General features: G+C 53.8%; 1 protein-coding gene across 11 annotated transcripts in view; it reads left to right on the plus strand.

Moving 5' to 3' along the window:
* The window catches only part of LRRC27 (leucine rich repeat containing 27), a 43070-nt gene extending 26196 nt beyond the window's left edge, over window positions 1-16874 (plus strand). For 7 of the 11 annotated variants that reach the window (XM_087432885.1, XM_087432887.1, XM_087432888.1 and 4 more), the window contains 4 exons: window positions 1934-2030; window positions 7920-8038; window positions 8835-8964; window positions 16464-16874. In XM_087432885.1, the coding sequence (XP_087289011.1) occupies window positions 1934-2030; window positions 7920-8038; window positions 8835-8964; window positions 16464-16610 (493 nt within the window). In that variant the 3' untranslated portion in view covers window positions 16611-16874. The other 4 variants (XM_087432892.1, XM_087432890.1, XM_087432891.1 and 1 more) reach the window with 4 other exon arrangements.
* The last annotated feature ends 352 nt before the right edge of the window (window positions 16875-17226 follow it).

The raw sequence follows: 17226 nt of genomic DNA on the forward strand, positions 1-17226 counted from the left end.
TTCTCACTGTGTTGTCACCCCCAATGTGTTCCCCCACTCTCTCACTGTGCTGCCCCCACAGGCGCCCCCCACCCCCCGCCTTGCTCCAGGTGGGCCCCACCCCTCCTGCCTTGCTTCTGCCTGTTTTCCTGATGTCATTTTCTAGAACCGGCTGCCATGGTGCCTGCCCTCCTCGACTCCTTATGAGCCCCTCTGCCTCCATCGCTTGTGCTGCCTGTTGAGTTCATGTGTGAGTCGCTCTCCCCCCACCAGCCACCCTCCCCACCCTCTCAGACCAGCCCATGATCAGGGCGATGCACGGGGAGGTGGCATGGGTGGGTGCGTTGCTGGGGCAGGCACTCAGGGTAGCCCTGGCCGCCGAGGGATGCAGCGAGCAGGAAGCGCCCTTGCTCACACGGCACGGGTGGGCTCTGGTGCCCAGAATGCTGCACACCTTTGCTGAGGGAAGCTCTTGGACATGAAGGGCGAGTGCCAGCCTCTCCTTGGTTTCTCTGCCTTGGGCCCTGAGCTGTCATTCTGTGGCCTCCTTGGTGACGGCGTGGGGAGTCCTGGCCTGTGGCTTACGCTCTCAGCGTGGCCCTCTGGACCCTGGTTGTGCCGCTGGTTATCTGTGCACCTGCGGCTCCTAAGAACTTCACTGTGTGCCTCTCAAGAGGAGTCCCTCCCATCCCAGTTCACCGAGAGGTGATGGAGACTAGGATGGGGCCTTGCGTCCCGGAGCTCAGCCCGGGTGAGGTCTCGCCAGTCAAGTGCCCCGTCAGGAGTGCTGGGTGGAGGAGAACTCAGGGCACCAGCTCAGCTTGGGGCTGGGGGCTCAGGAACCACCCGGGCAGGGGCAGGAGGAGGCCTCTGCAGAGTTGCGGACGTGGGTGCCCGGCCCTCCTGGGCTCTGAAACAGCAAAGCACGGCTGCCAGGAACACTAAAACCCACACCTCAGGGTGGAACCCGGGGAAGTGTAGCCAGGTTCCCCCGGCGCCTAAAAGCCCCTAAATCTGGCGGCAGCGCCGAACGCAGGGTGGAGGCCCAGGGCTGGGGGCAGCCGGGCGGAGCCCAGGGCCTAGGGACTGTGACCCTGAGGATGGAAGAGCCCACGGGAGGTGGGAGAGTCCAGGGCAAAGGCCAAGGGGGGACGAGGGGCCAGGTTTGAGGGCGGGATGGGAAGGGTGCCGACTACAGGAATCTTATGGAAGATCAGGGATTGGTTTAAACAGGCAGGTGGAGACCTGGGCTGTAGGGGTGGCTTCCAGAACCCAGAGTATGCGGTGGGTGGGGCCCTGGGCCTGGGGAGGATTCGCAGGGACCTCATCCCGTCCCCAAAGCTGTAACCACAGCCAAACCAGAGGTTGCTTTCACGTTCAACTCAGAAATTCCGCAAGCATCACGGTGCCCGGCCCGGCCTCCGCGCTGTGGACAGTGGGTCCCCTTGGGTGTTGCTGCAGGCAGTTGACGGAGCAGCGGGTGAGGTGGTGCCAGCAGCATGGCCATGGGATACAGGAGAGGGGGTCGGGGGAGGACAGGACGCTCGCTCTTTAAAGTGAAAGGCAAGTGTCTAAAGAGAAGTGGACGTGTCAGCAACACTCTGTCAGATCTAACATAGACCCGTGAGTGCTAAGGGCCTCGAAGCCCGAGCTCTGGCCAGAGCCCCGGCCTGGCCTTCTCCTGGTGCCTCACCTGGGGGCATCCAGGGAGGGCCTGCCTTGCCCCCTACCCCAGAGAGCCTGGGGCGGGGATCTGAGTGCCCAGCTCTGCCCCAACGTGCATGTCAACCCACCCAGCATGCTGTCGTGTCCGGCCAGCATCTCCCTCTGGATGGAGGGACCAGGAGTAAAGGGCTTTTGGTTGAAGCTGTAAAAATGACAGTAGAAATCCTCGTAAGCTTTGCTTGAAGCTGCTTTTAACTGTGACACTGATATTACGACGTGTTTCCTCCAGGGATAAGAGAGTGCTGCAGGAGTGGAGGGAGCACACCCAGATGATGAGGAGGAAGAAGGAGGAACTGAGCAAGCTGCTGCCCCCACAGAGGACTCTGGTACGTGGTGGCAGGGAGGGCGGGAGGATGGAACAGCCGCAGTGACTGCGGTGCGGGCGGCCCGCGTGCCCAGTGCTCCGTGCTTGTGCGTGTCCTGTTCAGTCCTGTGGGGCGGGTGGGTCTGCCAGTGGCCCCGCTTCACCAAGGAGGAGGCTGAGACCTAGAGAGAGAGCCACCTGCCTGCAGGCTGGCGTGTGACGGGGGCTGGGCCGGAGCTCGGCCGACGGGAGAGTCTGCATCTGGACCCTCGACCGCTGCCTCCCCGCCCTCTGACCAGTGTGTTTTCTTTCTGTCTGAGGAGTCAGTTCTTCAGTGAGGAAGGCAGGACAGGGGTGGGGAAACTGAGGAAGCGAAGCTGAGGTTGAGGAGTGCTGCAGGGTCTCCTTTCCTTGGTCTCAGCCCCAGGGAGGCTGCTCGCCTTGGAAGCCAGGAAGCGGTGTTCAGCGGCCTGTCTCCTCTGTTCCCAAGGACGGCAGCAAACACTGGGGTTGCCAGCTCCCCAGTTGTGTGGGGCACACGGTACCCCGAGAGTGGCACCTCTCTTCCCTTTTTCTCCCAAACCATTCGGGGGTCTGAGCCCGGACAGGCACAGGGGACCTGCAGGCCTGGAATACACCTGCTCTCTTACGTCTTGGGAGTGGTCAGGCAAGGCCACTGCTGAACATGGCCACGACGGCCCTTCAGTTCTTTGAAGAAATGTTCCCTGTGTGTGATCCCACAGGCCAGGGGGTTTCCTCTGCGTCCCCCAATGCGGGGGAAGGCGCCCTGAGCCGCTGGCCTCCACCTCACAGCAGGTGAGCAGGGCGGCCCACTCTGACAGTCCAGGGGTGTGTTTTTATTGTCACTTTGTAGGGAGCTAACTTCAGAACTACAGAAAAGTTGCTGAGATAGTGTAGTTTCCACACACCCGTCACCAGCCCCCAGTGTTCATGTCCTACACCGCCACAGACATGCTCAGAACCAGTATTGACGGCGGGGTGGTGCTGCGAATGAAAGGAAAACCAGACTCACCGCGTTCTCACTGCCGTCCTGCTCTGGTAGGGCCTACGGCCCTCGGCTGCCACATCCCCGCAGTGTCCTATAGGCTGTCTGTCCCGGTCTCACACTTTTGAAGTGTACTGATGAGTTATTTTGTCGAAGGTCTCATTCATCTCAGTTACTTGTCTGATGTTTCCTCACGACTGGGCTGAGGTTTTGCACTCAGGCAAGAACACCATGGAAGCCATGCCGTGTTTGTCCTTGCAGCACATCACCGGGTATGGTGTCGATGAACCTTGGTCCCTCCCTGAGGAACCACTGTCTCCCCTCTGTGGCCGATGCATCCCTTGGGGGAGACACTGGGCCGAGCAGATGCTGATTCTCCGCACGCCCCTGCCTGCTTCTCTCACCCTCTGTCAGGGCTCCTGTCTGCAGCAGGTGGCCCCGTGACCGTCTCCTAACAAGAATCTTTGTGACTGAATTCTTCTGCCGCCTAACACTTCCCAGGTTGCCTTTGTTCATCCAAACAGAGCAATGGTTTGTTACCTTAAAAGAAAAAAGACACGGTGGGATACTTTAATCCTAGTGGAATGTCACGGTGGAGCGCCCCGATTTCCAGAATCAGAACCTTTCTGGCTCAGGTGCAGTTGGGGTCGCTGGGCCCTGCCTGCTGGCTCAGGTGGCCCGCCCGGGGCTGGCATGCTGTGATGGCCTCACTGTCCCCCGGCCCGGCTGGGCTTTGCTCGGCTGCCGGGTCTTCAGAGCACCGGCGAGGGCGCCACTGGGACTGTGGCCCTTCCCACAGAATCTGCTCATGTGACACGTGCTTCTCACTAAAGAAACCTGTCTCGAGAGATAGAATTAAAACGGTTTGTTCTATTAAAGGCATTCTAGACCCTGAAACACTTGTCTTTTCTACGAGCTTTTAGTGTTCCTTTACTATTAGAATGACATCAGAGCCGCAGCAACTTTCAAGGAAACCGAGCTTCCTGTTACTCCACCACCTGTCGTTGTCCAGTACGACGCCCACCATCCACGCCTGCATGGCGTTATGGATAAAATTTTATGTTCTCTGTTTACTTAACATTCTACGTGCTGTAAAGTCTGCTACTATATTTATTCTAACCTCTCAGCTTTCTCCTATGTGTGTAAAAATTGAAAATACGTGTTTCATCTCTTCCAGGAATAGAAAGACTGGCACAGTTAGACGTTCTTAATGTAATAAAGCCTTCAGAGCTCTATTACAGCAAAAAAATGGGAAACAATTTAAACGTTGATAGATAGAGATGGCTAAATAAATTGTTACATTCGAATTATGGGTGACCTGTGTGGCCGTTAAAAAGGATGAGTTAGACATGTTGTTATACAACCATCCCCGCCTTCCATCTCCACAAATCCTCATCTTCCCAAACTGAAGCTCTGTCCCCACTAAACACTAACTCCCCACCCCCACCCCCGCCACTGGCCTCCACCATCCACTTTCTGTCTCCATGAATCTGTCTCCTCTAGGTCCCTCATATGCGTGGAATCACACAGCATTTGTCCTTGTGTCTGGATTATTTCACCAAGCGTAACGTCCTCAAGATTCCTCAGTGCTGTAGCCTGGGCCAGAATTTCCGTCAAGGCTGGATACTGTCCTGCCGCGTGCACAGACCACGTTTTGCTTGTCCATTTATCCTTGTGCCCTTGGGTTGCTCCCACCCATATGCTTCTTCAAGACCTGCGTCCAGATCTTTTGCGTCTGTGCCCGGAGGTGGGACTGTGGGAGCTGCTCTCCTGCTGTGTGTGGTTTATTCTGATTAGAAACGTGAGTTCCGTGGTACTCTGCAAGAAGGTTGTCCCATTCTATAGAATTTGTGTATGACGTAGAAACTCAGTTATTATGTTTTATAGCATGGAAATTTAGGAATATTTCTATAACCTGGAGTAGCGCAAAGCCTCATAAGTGAAATAGGAAACCCAGAAGCTCTGAAACTAAAAATAGAAAAATTTTACTTTATAAAACTGAAATATTTTGTATTTCCTAAAATACTATAGTCAAAGTCAAAAGACACGGGAAAATATTTGTGACATATATTTGTGACAAAAGGTTACTATCTAAAATATGAAGAATGATTACAAATAGATTTTTAAAAATCAAAGAATCCAATAGAAAAATGGGTGAAGAGTGTGACAGGCAGTTCACAGAGGAGGGGGCCTAAATGCGACAGATAGGTGACAGTGCTCGCCCGCTCAGGAGGCACGGGGTGTCACGTGCTAGGGTGGCCGAGAGGAGAGACTGTGACTCAGGGTGGGAAGGGCTGTGAGGTGAGGTGCGCCCGGTCACTGCTGCCCTGGCTGCTTCAACTTCTCAGGAAATATCTATTAAGATTAAAAACACACGTTTCTGTGAACACTTTTGGTAGAGCATCTTACAGAAACAGAAGCAATCAGATCGTAAGCGTGCACGTACAGAGACGTGCACTTGTGGGTTTCAGCGTCGTCTGCAGAGACACATGTGAACAGATGAAGACCAGAGTCTGCGTGTCCACAGGTGCACGTGGCCACATGGCGTCTCCGTCCCCGCAGGAGGGGCTGGGAGCCTGCGCGGGCCCCCTGCAGGGGGCAGGGGACACCAGAGGGCGCCACTCGGCTCTCGGGGACTGAAAGGGCGGTGTTGCTCCTCGTTCTCCGGCTCCATGTTTGTGCTTCTTTGCTTTCTCATCAGAAGAGTGGTATTTGGTAAATCGCCCTTCTCTGTATTTTCTAGTAAAAGTAAAATATGGCTAGGGGTGCTTCTTTCCAAATCATATACTTTTAATATTTTTTAATTTAATAAAATCAAATGTCTGACTTAAAAAAAACACCTGCTGGATTTAGCGTTTGTTCTCTTTTTCTGTTGGAATAATGTTTAGGAGAATCCTGATTAACTGAAAGTGTGCCAGCTCTCAGGCAGTCGGCAGATAGTTTTGATTCTGCTGTGTCCGCAGCCTGGCAGCGTCATGGGAGGTGGGGTAGAGGAAAGGGTTGGAAGGCGGTTCTTGCTCCCATCCTCTTCCCACCCCCCCTCCCTTCTCCCTCCTCTACCTCCCCCCTCCCTCCGTCCTCTCCCTTTCCCCTCCCCCTCTCCCTCCCACCCTTCCCAGGCATTAAGCGCCTCTTAAGAGCCAAGCCTGTGCTAGGGTGGAACTGATGACACAGACAGACAAGGTCCCGCCCTGGTAATCCACGTAGAGGTGACCTGGCAGATGAGACAATCTAGGGGAGCGCTTGCGTTGATGCCACCAGACTCCAGCGGGGGAGCCCCTGGCAGGAGGTTCAATACCTGCCACACTCCCCACACCCACACTCGCCCTGTCTCTCCCTCTGTCTGGCTTTCACATGCCCCGAGAGGTGTGCCCTCTCTCCTCTCACAGCAGCTGTGCTGCCCTGACACGCACAAGCAGACGCGCGCGCGCACGCACACACACACAAGTACACACGCACACTCAAGTGCACACGCACAGGTGCACACACAAATGTAAAGCTCCTTGAGGTGGGAGGGGATCAGTCTGGTTCTCAGGCTTGTGCACCAGGGGTGGGGGTATCCAAGATTCTTCGGCAGCACAGGACTACACCCAAAGGGGCGTAGAAAAGCTCACCCAGTATGAGAGCGCAGGATGGGCGGGAGCCAAGAAGTCGGGGGCGGGGGGCAGAAACTGGTTAGGACGCTGTGTAGGAGAGCCCGGAGCACCAACCAGACATCCAGGTGTGGCCCAAGGTGGGAGGAGGGGAAAGGAACATTCCAGAAAGGCAACCCAGTGGATAGGGACTACAGAGAAAGAGAGGAGTCAGGCTGGAGTCGGAGGACGGCACCTTGAGGAGGTGGATGAGACACCAAGTCCAGGCAACCAGAAGTCCAGTGCGATGTCTGCAGGTCTCAGAAACAACGAGCTTTCTAGCATTTGTAGTGCTGTTCAAACAGTTTGTGCAAAGTTTAAGGAATTCGTTGTTTTCAAAATAAATGTAAACGGTCTGTGGATTCTTACAGAGGGCTTCCCCTGTCTCCCTCTGCCCCTGACGTCACCCTTGTCCACCCTCTGCCTCTCTGGCCACTGCCCACACCCAGGAAGACCTCTGACCCGCAGCCTCAGGGGGCTCTTGGCTCTCCGTAGCCTGTTGGGGAGGGCCAAGAAAATGTTGTTTAGGAGACACTGGGCAAGAGCAGCAGGCTGTTGACCTGTTTGAGACCTGCCATCCAGAGCTCTGGGATCACTGGAGCAGGTGGCGCTGCTTCTCGCCGTGGGGGTGGTGGATGCCTGGTGAACGGGGTAAAGCTGAGCTGTAACGTGGCCTGTTTACATGTGGAAGTCACGTGGAGTCACAGTGGTCTTTATCAAAAACCAACACTGAAGTATTTCTCGTAAGTTTTCAGAGTTTATTTGTGCCAGTTCATCATGTCATTGATCCAAGACCGATGGGTTTATGATGCAGCTTTCTACCTACAAGACTTTCTGCTTTCTCGCTTTGTTGGTCAGTTATGTGTTAGCACTTCTGCAATAGCTTGACACTTAGTGACTTGAAAGTACAGTCACATTTGTCTGAAAGACGTGGGCCCACTGTAGATAGTGTGTTTTCTGTGTGTTGTGCTGACAGAATTTCCAGTGGGTGTTACCCAGGGCAGGCCGCCCCATGTCCCCATGCTCTGCACCATGCCCCCTGACCCCAGCTGCCGTGATGGCTTCCGCAAAGACGTCCAGGCAGAGGCCCAAGGTGGGGGTGTGAGGGAGCCGAGGCCCCAGGCTGATGGCCGCGGTGTGTGAAGAACGGTCTCCTCTGGACAGCCGGTCATTGATCCCCTCGCGGACGAGGAGCCGTGTGACACGCCTGGCAGACATTTTGTGTTGACGGCAGTGTTTTCTTGGATCCTGAAAGCATCTTGTGTTTTCCTAGGTGGGATCAAAGATTCCCTTTGCCACAGATCTGATGGATAATGAGAAAATACCAAAGAATCCATCTGGAAAAACGAGACAAAGCAGAGAGAAATCGTCGCCAGCAAGTAGAGAAGCAAGGTCAGTAAGCGGGATTGTTCCCAGCCTCCAGGGCTCAGTCCCCCCGCTGCCAGGTGTGGCTGCTCCCCCGGCACCTGCTGAACGCCTCCTGGAGGGCCAGGCACGTGGTGGCTTCAGGGACAGGATGGGGACGGAGAGCGGGAAGGATGCAGTCCCTGCCCTCAGGGAGCTCCTGTGGCCAGCCGTCCAGTTATCACTTCCCACTTATGTCCCCTCAGCCCCTAGACGCCCTTCTCCACCTGGAGCAGCAGCTGCTCTGGGGTCCTGACATGTTAACCCTTTAACCTCATCAGCGAGCATTTCTTTGGTTTTCCCAGCTTCACGTGTGGGTAGCGATCTAGCATCTGCACCCCGGGAATGACCGCTGATTGCCCCCATCCTTCCTCAACTGCTCTGAGGCCTTGTCTAGAAAGACCAACCCCAGACTAGACCTCTGTGTGTGAGTGTGTGCCTGATGTAATACAACGTTCTGTTCCTCTTCTGAGGATTTATTAACAGTATTTCATATAAAAACAAAGACACACTCTTCTCCTTCGTGTGGCACAATATGCATTGTCCCAAATGTGTAATATCTTAAATGAACTTGAAGTTTTTAAAATAAAGTGTGTGTTCTAGCAGCTTTAAATTAAGGAGAAGGGGTGGCAGAGGGGGCCTGGGCCTGTCTGTGAGCCGGCGCCTGGAGGGGAGGGGGCAGGTGGCCTCTGTGGCCTTGTTGTCACCGCATCAGGAGGGCATACGAGCCTAGGACTGCACTAAACGTGTAAAATCATTTCCTCATTGCCCTTTGCTTTCTCAGTGCCTTCCACGAGGGGAATTTAGAAGAACAGCTAAAGCAGCACATACAGCAAATGCACGAACAAAGAAAAAGATTTCGAGGGGTGGCACCACTCGAGGAAATAAGGAAGGCTACCCAGGATTTGGAAATCGTAAGTATTTGTCAGCTCCATTTAAAAATAAATTGTTCTATTCAAAATCAAAGGGAACTTGCTATGCCTTTTCAGAGCACATGTTCTCTAACATTGTGGGGAGGTGTTTTATGTGCCTGCAGCGTGGAACGTTCCAGAATTACGGTTGGTCAGAGGATCACAGCATGTGAGCCTTCAGCTGTGTGCCACCTGATGGGTCCCCAGCAGCGGTCCTTGCTTTATCAGTGGAGACCGGCCGTGTCTGTGGGGTCCTCACCTGACGCTTCTGCCCAGCAGAGCCTAGCGGGGCCGTGAGGGATGCCGCTGCGGAGAAGGTCTGGGCTGCAGCTGGGCTGCGTGCTGACGCACCTGTGTCCGTGCGTGGGAAGGTTGACGTCTCCTCACCCAGCTGCTGGCAGCGTCCATCCGTCTGTCCCACAGATGCTGACACACGCCCGCCGTGTGTCCGGATATCTGGGATTATGAGACTCACGCAGGGATCAAGGAAGACTCCTTCCCACCCTGAGTGACGCAGTCAGTCCACCCAGCTGGGGAAAGGAACCCACTGCCCTCAACGAGTCCGGAGAAGCCCACCTCTGGTGCCTGTGTGCCCTCGCTTGTCACAGCCACAGGAAAACGTGCCTGTTCTCCTGGACCGTCCAGGCCCCGGCTCGTGGGGTGGTTCAGATCCACATGTCACACCCTGATACAGCAGCTTGGATCTGGGTGGTGCTGGGCTGTGCCCCCAGAGCCTGCAGCACCATCCCCACACCCCATCTGAGGGCTCCGTCGCTGTTGTCCCCTCCTTGCTGGGGCCCAGGCAGGGATGGGGGAGGGAGGAGCGCAGGCGGGGCGGGCCACTTTACAGAGACCCCACCTGTCAGACTCGGCCCCTCTTCTCAGACCCTTTTCCTTCCCAGCCCAGAGAATTCTCCCTGCCTCAGGTAAGCCTTTGTTCTCTCCAAATCTGTCATTTATGCCTGTAATCTCGTCCTCGGACGCCCAAAATCCTACCTCTCAGGGCTTCTGAACATCTGATCTCAACCCACTGCTTCAGATTATGGACTCAAAAGTCTGCTTTGTATTATGAACAACTCTGTGCCCACAAATTTGATAACCTACATGAAATGGACCAATTCCTTGAAAGACACCATCTGCCAAAACTCACACAAGAAGAAATAGACAATCTGAATAGGCCGATATCCGTTAAAGAAATTGAATCAATGGTTAATAACTTTCCAATGGGTTCCCTGGTGAATTCTACTAAACATTTAAGGAAGAAATTATACCAGCTGTCTACAGTCTCTTCCAGAAGATAGAAGCAGAGGGAATACTTCATAGCTCATTCTGTGAGGCCTGTATTACCGAAACCAAAGACATTACATGAGAGGAAGACTACAGTCCAGGATACCTCATGAACATAGATGCAGAAATCCTCAACAAGATATTAGCAAATCAAATCCAACAGTGCATACAAAGAATTATAGATGACGACCAAGTGGAATTTATCGCAGGTGTGCAAGGCTGGTTCAACATTCGAAAATCAGCTTATGTGATCCATCACATCATGGCTAAAGAAGAAAAATCACAGTCATATAGATGTGGAAAAAGCGTTTGAGAAAATCCAACACACATTAACGATAAAAACTCGCAGCAAACTAGGAATAGAGGGGAGCTTCCTCAACTTGAAAAAGAACATCTACAGAAACTACAGCTAGCATCATCCTTAATGGTAGAAACTAGATGCTTTTTCGGTAAGATCCGGAACAAGGCAAGGATGTCCCCTCTCGCCATTTCTCTTCAACATCATGTTGGAAGTCATAGCTAGTGCAGTAAGTCAAGAAAAGGAAATAAAAGGTATACAGATTAAGACAGAAGAGAGAAAACTTTGTTCTCAGATGACATGATTGTCCATGTAGAAAACCCCAAAGAATGAACCAAAAAAATTCCTGGAACTAATAAGGGGTTATAGCAAGGTTACAGGATACGTGGTTGATATACAAAAGTCAATCACTTACTATATGCCAGCAATGAACAAGTAGAATTTGAAATTAAAAACCCAATACCATTTACGTTAGCACCAAAAAAAAAATGGTGCTAGGTATAAATCTAACAAAATGTGTACAAAATCTATATGAGGAAAACGACAAATACAATCCATACTACCATACAATCTAGCAGTGATGCTCCTTGGCATTTACCCAAAAGGGTTGAAAACCTGTCTGTACAAAAACCTGCACATGGGTGTTTATAGCAGCTTTATTCATAATTGTCAAAACTTAGAAGCAGCCAAGATGTCCTTCAGTAGGAGCATGGATAAATAAACTGTGGTCCATCCAGACAATGGAATATTATTTAGTGCTAAAAAGAAATGAGTTGTCAAGCCATGAAAAGACATGGAGAAACCTTAAATGCATATTACAAAGTGAAAGAAGCTAATCTGAAAAAGCTACATACTGTGTGATTTCAACTATATGACATTCTGGAAAACAAGACTGTAGAGACAGTGAAAAAATCAATTGTTGCCAGGGGTTGTGGGGAGAGAGGGACGAGTAGATGGAGCACAGAGGACTTTTAGGGCAGTGAAACTCCTCTGTATGATTCTGTGATGGTGGGTACGTGTCATTATACAGTTGTCCAAACCCACAGAATGTACAACAGCAGGAGTGAGCCCTCATGTAAACTGTGGACTCTGGTGATGATGATGTGTCACTTTTGGTTCTTTGGTTGTAACAAATGCACCATCTGGTCGATGATGGAAACTATAGAAGTAAAGTCTATTACTTTAAAAAGGTCTCTTTTGGAACTGAAACCTGAGCGCTGGCTCCTGTGTTCCGCACTGTTCCCCTGTGTCCCCCTTCCCCAAGGAAGGAGCTCAGAGTGCCCTGCCGCCCCGGAGACCGAGAGTCAGTGGACCAAAGGGGAGTGAGCACAAATGAAGCCACAGCGGCTGGTCTCGATGCCTGCTCCTGCGCCGGTGCGTCTCCTCACTCACTTTCACAACTACCACACCACGAAGGCGGTGGCTCCCCACGTCACAGGTCAGAAAACTGAGACCCAAGGAGATGAGGTGACTGGCCCGAGGTCACATGAGTGCTGGCCTGTAAGACGACCCAAGATTGTCTGAATCCAGAGCCTGTGTTCCAGCTCCGTGCTGCTCCCTTGGGGACGTGAGCCGCTGAGAGTTTACCTGAGGCTTTAAAGCCTCTCTCTGCTTTTCTGTGACTAAAAAAAATTCCACGTCAAGTTTCTTAAGAAGTATTCAGGTCGGTAACACCGGCTTGCTGCCGAGGGCCTGGCTCACAGGTAACTCAGAGGTCCAGAGAGGAGTGGGATGTGCCGCTTCCCTCTGCGACATGGTCGGTTCAGCCTTGGGCTTTCAGAGGCCGATGCTGGCGTGGAGACCGGAGTGTGCGCGTGGCCTTTGCCTCCCTCACTGCACGTCCTGGCGTCAGGAGAGCCAGAGAAGGGCGGGAGTTTTAGGTTCTGAGGACTGCAGTTGGGGAGCGACAGCTCTTGCCTGGTGGAAGTTTGCAGTGTTGAGACACACTCTCATATTCTTCCAAGTGGTGGCAGCTGTCCGGGCAGCTCCACCCCACTGCTGCGCACCGCTTGCCTCTAGCAGGGCCCGACCGCACGGCTGGGCAGTGATTTCCGTGTTAGGAAAAATCTACACAGAAGACGCTCTTCACCTCCACGTGGGACTCCGTTCAGGACCAGCCCAGCCAGTGTTACAATGTTTTCAAGTTCAGTACATTGGACACGAGGTCCAGGCCACGGAGCACAGCTGGACGTGAAGGGTGCCCTGAGACGGGGGATGCATAGGCGGGCGTGGTGGCGCCATCTGATAGGTTTATTTCAGGAGATGTTCTTAATTCTCATTGTGTTTTCTGAAATTTGTCCTCTGAGGACCTGAGTCTCCTATAGGCCCATCCATCTCAAGCGGCCGTCTTTTTTTATGCCGTCCACACAGGACCACTAGCCAAAAAGAAAAGTGCTGTGTCCTTTAGCCCGGGTAGTGACCGTGTTTGTAGAGTCCTGTGGGGAGGATGGCTTCAGCTCTGCCTGCATCAGATCTGAGGGGGGCCTGTCCCTCTACCTCCAGGAGGAGAGCCGCTGTCCCTTGCAGAGCTCCCAGGCCCTGGGCATCTGGGCTAACCCAAGCCCGTCCTCTGAAGCCTGCAAACCCTGGAGCAGCCCCGGAACCGAAGCCCTGGCCCCGTCCACAGGGGGCACGGCGGCCCCGCGGGGCGAGCTGGTGGCCGCAGCCCAAAGTGGCAGGCGGTGGGTGAGACACGTGGACACGTCCAGGGGACGTAACAACACAAGCTCCCACTCAATCCCTTGGAAGCAGAGGTGTCTTGTCCAGCCTGCCTCCCCTCCCCTTGTGTTTCCTTCAGGGCCCCTGCACAGCGCTGCGCACAGGCATTGTGGGTGCCCCGAGCGCCGTGCACACGTCAGTGAGGAGTTCCCCACAGCCATGGGAGAAGGCAGGCGCCTCGGCCAGGAGCTCACGTGAGATGGGACCGCCATCTGCAATGCAATGGATGCAGTGGTGAGAGAGCCAAGGAAGGCCAGGCTGGTGAGAAGGATGTGTTGGAAACAAGCAGCCGGCAGACCAGCCCTTCCAGGTATGCAGGCCCGTTGTGCACATGGGTTAGTCTTCAGTTTGCCCGGAGACGCACCAGAACAATGGGAAAGGGACAAAATGATACCGACTCCTCAGGACAGAGAAAACGGAGAGGAGCCGGTTGCCTGTGAGAGAGGCCAACTCCTTCTGCTGCCATTTGTGAGAAAGCACAGGTCACGCCACTAAAGGCCACGCCTCCCAGCCTCCCTTGCAGCTACACAGGGCATGTGACTACATCCTGGCCAGTAGGATGTGAGTAGGAAATGTGCATGAACTTCCTGGGCTCCCCTCCCTGTGGCTGGAATGCAAACATGATGGCAGGAGCTGGGGCAGCCATCTCAGACCCTGAGCTGAAAGCCGTGGATTGAGGAACGACTAACAGTCTCCAACACTGAGAGCCGCCCTCTCAGGTAAGCCACTCCACCTGGTGTTCAGCCACCATCATCTGGGTCTCTGTTACAGCTGCTGAACCTGTTTCCTAACCCACACTCAGGGCAGTGTGCTTTGGGGAGAAAGCCGCCTAGTGATGCAGTGTAAGGGCCAGCTGAGAGGAATGCCAACAAGAAGCCAACTCCACAGCACTGTGAAACTAAATATCGAGAGTTGCAAGTCTATAGAACGTCAAATGAGGCCCCAGGCTCTCCTCCTTGCCCTACTCTGCTCAGCTGCTGACCCCTGGCCACCCAGCAGGAGGCTTGGAGTGTGGTCTCTAGAGAGGTTGAAGGAGGAGGCACCCGTCGGACATAAGGCCACGTGATGCTTTCCGGAGCGCGGAGCTGGTGAGGCTCAGGCCTGCTCTCGGTGCTGGGGGCCCAGCGCGTCTCTCCAGTTGAGAGCCAGGAGGGTCCTCTCTAGAGAAATCAACTGACCAGGACAGATGACCAAAGAGTCCTGACACTCGGGAGTCCCCATCCTGACCTGGCCGACAAGGCCGCCGCCCAGCTAACACCCCGCCCACCGACACCCACAGTATTTAACCGTCGTTTTAGTGCCTCCTCCTGGAGTACGAACAGGAGCCTGGGATCACACAGCCTTGGAGGAAGGAGAGAGTAGAACAGACCACCTGGGAATGTGCGCGTGGAAGAAATAGAGGCATCGTTGGACACAAATTAGAAATTAAAAATGAGAATTAAAATACTCTGAGTGATAATAGAAAATATTGCTCCCACGAAACAAGTTGTTATGAAAACAGGACACTCAGATAACCAAGAACTCTTGGAGATGTTAAAAAATGGCAAAAATTTTTTAAAACTAAAACTCTTAAATCAATAGATGAAGTTGAGTAAGTCCCCCAGGAACTAGAACAAAAGGAAAAGGAGAGACAGAAATAGATGAACTGGAGGATTGACCCAAGGGCTGACCCCTGACGGGCAGGTATTCTGGGAAGAGGCGCCGGGCAGATCCAGGGGAGAGAGGAGTCAAGAAGATACAAAAAGGTTTTCATGAAGGCATGTGTGTCCAGATTGGGAGGCCGGCCACGTGCCCAGCACCGGGCTCTGCGTGCTGAGCCAGGAGGAGGCCCGTGAGGTTGCAGGGAGGAAGTGGGCCACACACAGAGGGGCAGGAGAGAAGGGCGGCAGGAACGTGGGTGGGGGGACAGGCGCCAGCGCAGAATGAAGGCCAGGACTCGAGAACTTACTTCCTCTGCAGCCTTCTCTGGAAGCTGCTACAGGACGTGTTCTCCCAAAACAAGGGGCTGGACCGAGAACAGGAAGCAAGTGTTCCGGAAAAAGGGAGCTGACCCGAGAGAGTGGCCAGGAGCCCCCAGGCTGCAGCCAGCCAGGGCCCCAGAGGGTCCCTCCAGGGGAGACAGGTGGGTCTGAGGACTGACCAAGGGAGAGGAAGGTGGAGGGGAGTCACGTCTGGGAGTGTTCAGTGACAGGTGTGGAGAAAACAAGGTAAATGTTTTAAATGAGCAGTTACAAATTCCACAAAGAATACAGATTTCTGTGGGAAAGGAAATGTAACCAATGGATGCTTTTTGAGTTAGCAGGAAATAATATTTACCTTGTCATAGCGACATAAACCTGAGTGTTAATTTGGGCCACAATTGTGATGGATCTGTATTAGGGAAGGAGGGGTTGCTGGAGTCTCGGGTGCCTGGGCCAGAGGTGGGGGTCCAGGTTATACCCCAGGGAGACAGAACAGAGTCGGGGGGCGGGGGAGAAGGAGGGAGGAGGGGAGAGAAGAGCCCCGTCCTTGGGGCCAGGGAGGTCCCGGCACAGCACAGGAGACACAAGTGCCCACTGGCTGAGTTCTCGTGAGGCAGAGGCTGGAAGGAGCCTGTTCCTAGCTGCTGTCCATTCTGTCCCACCGGAGTGCCGTGGTGCCTCATTCTCCATTTCACCGTTTTCTGGCCTGGCAGATTGGCTGGGGAACATGGGATTTGGAGCAGAAAGCCTGCACCTGATTCCAGCTCGGCAGTTTCTGTGTCTGTGTGTCAGGGTGGCAGTGGGGGCCCCACCCTTGCAGGGCAGGTGTGAGTCTCAGGTGGGATCGTGGTTGGGGAGGTTTGCTGACAAGCCACCTGGGATGATGCTGGCTGTGGCAATGTGAGCAGGAGAGCCTGATTTTCCCTTTGTCCGTTCATTGGCTGCCATTATTCAGATGGCTGTATGCGTGGACACCTGGGTGGGCCCTGGTGGGGACTCCGAGAGGAGCAGCCCCTGTGTCTCCTGGAGAGGTCGCCATCCTCACCAGGGAGGTAGGGTGGGCTCAGCTGTCTGTACCACGGAGGGGCCATGGTGAGCAGGCGCCTCCAGGAAGGTGGGCTCCGGGCCCGGGGACGACGCTGCTCACTTCACAGGGACCAGCCTGTGGGAGCCAGGGGTGCGATGCCTTTCCGGGTCCGGCCTGCCTGGCTAAGTTTTATCCCCTCTTCTCCCACAAGGCCAGAACGCTACAGGATCAAGTAATGAAACTAAAATTGGGATCAACCTTGAACAAAAATCATCAATTCTCAACTCTCTCTGGGAAGCTTTCCCTTCGGCCATCTGCATCACAGCCTCAGAATATATTTTTTAACGTGAAATACTAAGAATCTGAAAAAGTTGACAGGTGCTAACGGCAAGGTGCCACCTGTACCGACTGAGACGTCTTCAGCCTGGAAGCTCGGCTCAGCACTCAGTCTCCTCTCTCAGGTGTCGTCTTGTGTGTGTGGTGGGGGGAGGGTGGATATTGGGATCCAGTGTAGTTCTGACGATTTATTTCACAGACAGCCTATCGTTTTTCATCTGTGTTGCTTTTTCTGAGGCTGTAAAAGGTTTAAGCTGCTTTAGAAGAAAGAGACTGCTGTAAACAAGCCACGTGGTTTTCATTTCTGTCGACACGTTTCAGCCAATCCAGTTGACAGAATGTTCTGGATGTCAGCGCCTGCCCCTCCCCCTCTGCGCACCTTGCCACCTTGGTCACGAATATAATCACAGCTTCAGTAACTTCCTCATTTTACTGTAGGGGGAGGCCATTCACCAATTCCTGCCAGGTCCGAAGTCCCCTCATTCCATCTCTGCCTGGGAGGGAGGGGTCCCCGCCCGAGGGCTGGGGAGCTCACCCTCCTCACGCCCAGCAGTGGGGTTCTCCTTTGGCCTCACCCAGCACGTGGGGCGGTGAGATGCAGCCAGGGTGCACCCCTGCCCCTGGAGGTTCCCCGGACC

Source organism: Ceratotherium simum, chromosome 6, assembly GCF_057802395.1.
Source record: "Ceratotherium simum simum isolate JZ-2026a chromosome 6, ASM5780239v1, whole genome shotgun sequence".
Taxonomy (NCBI): domain Eukaryota; kingdom Metazoa; phylum Chordata; class Mammalia; order Perissodactyla; family Rhinocerotidae; genus Ceratotherium; species Ceratotherium simum.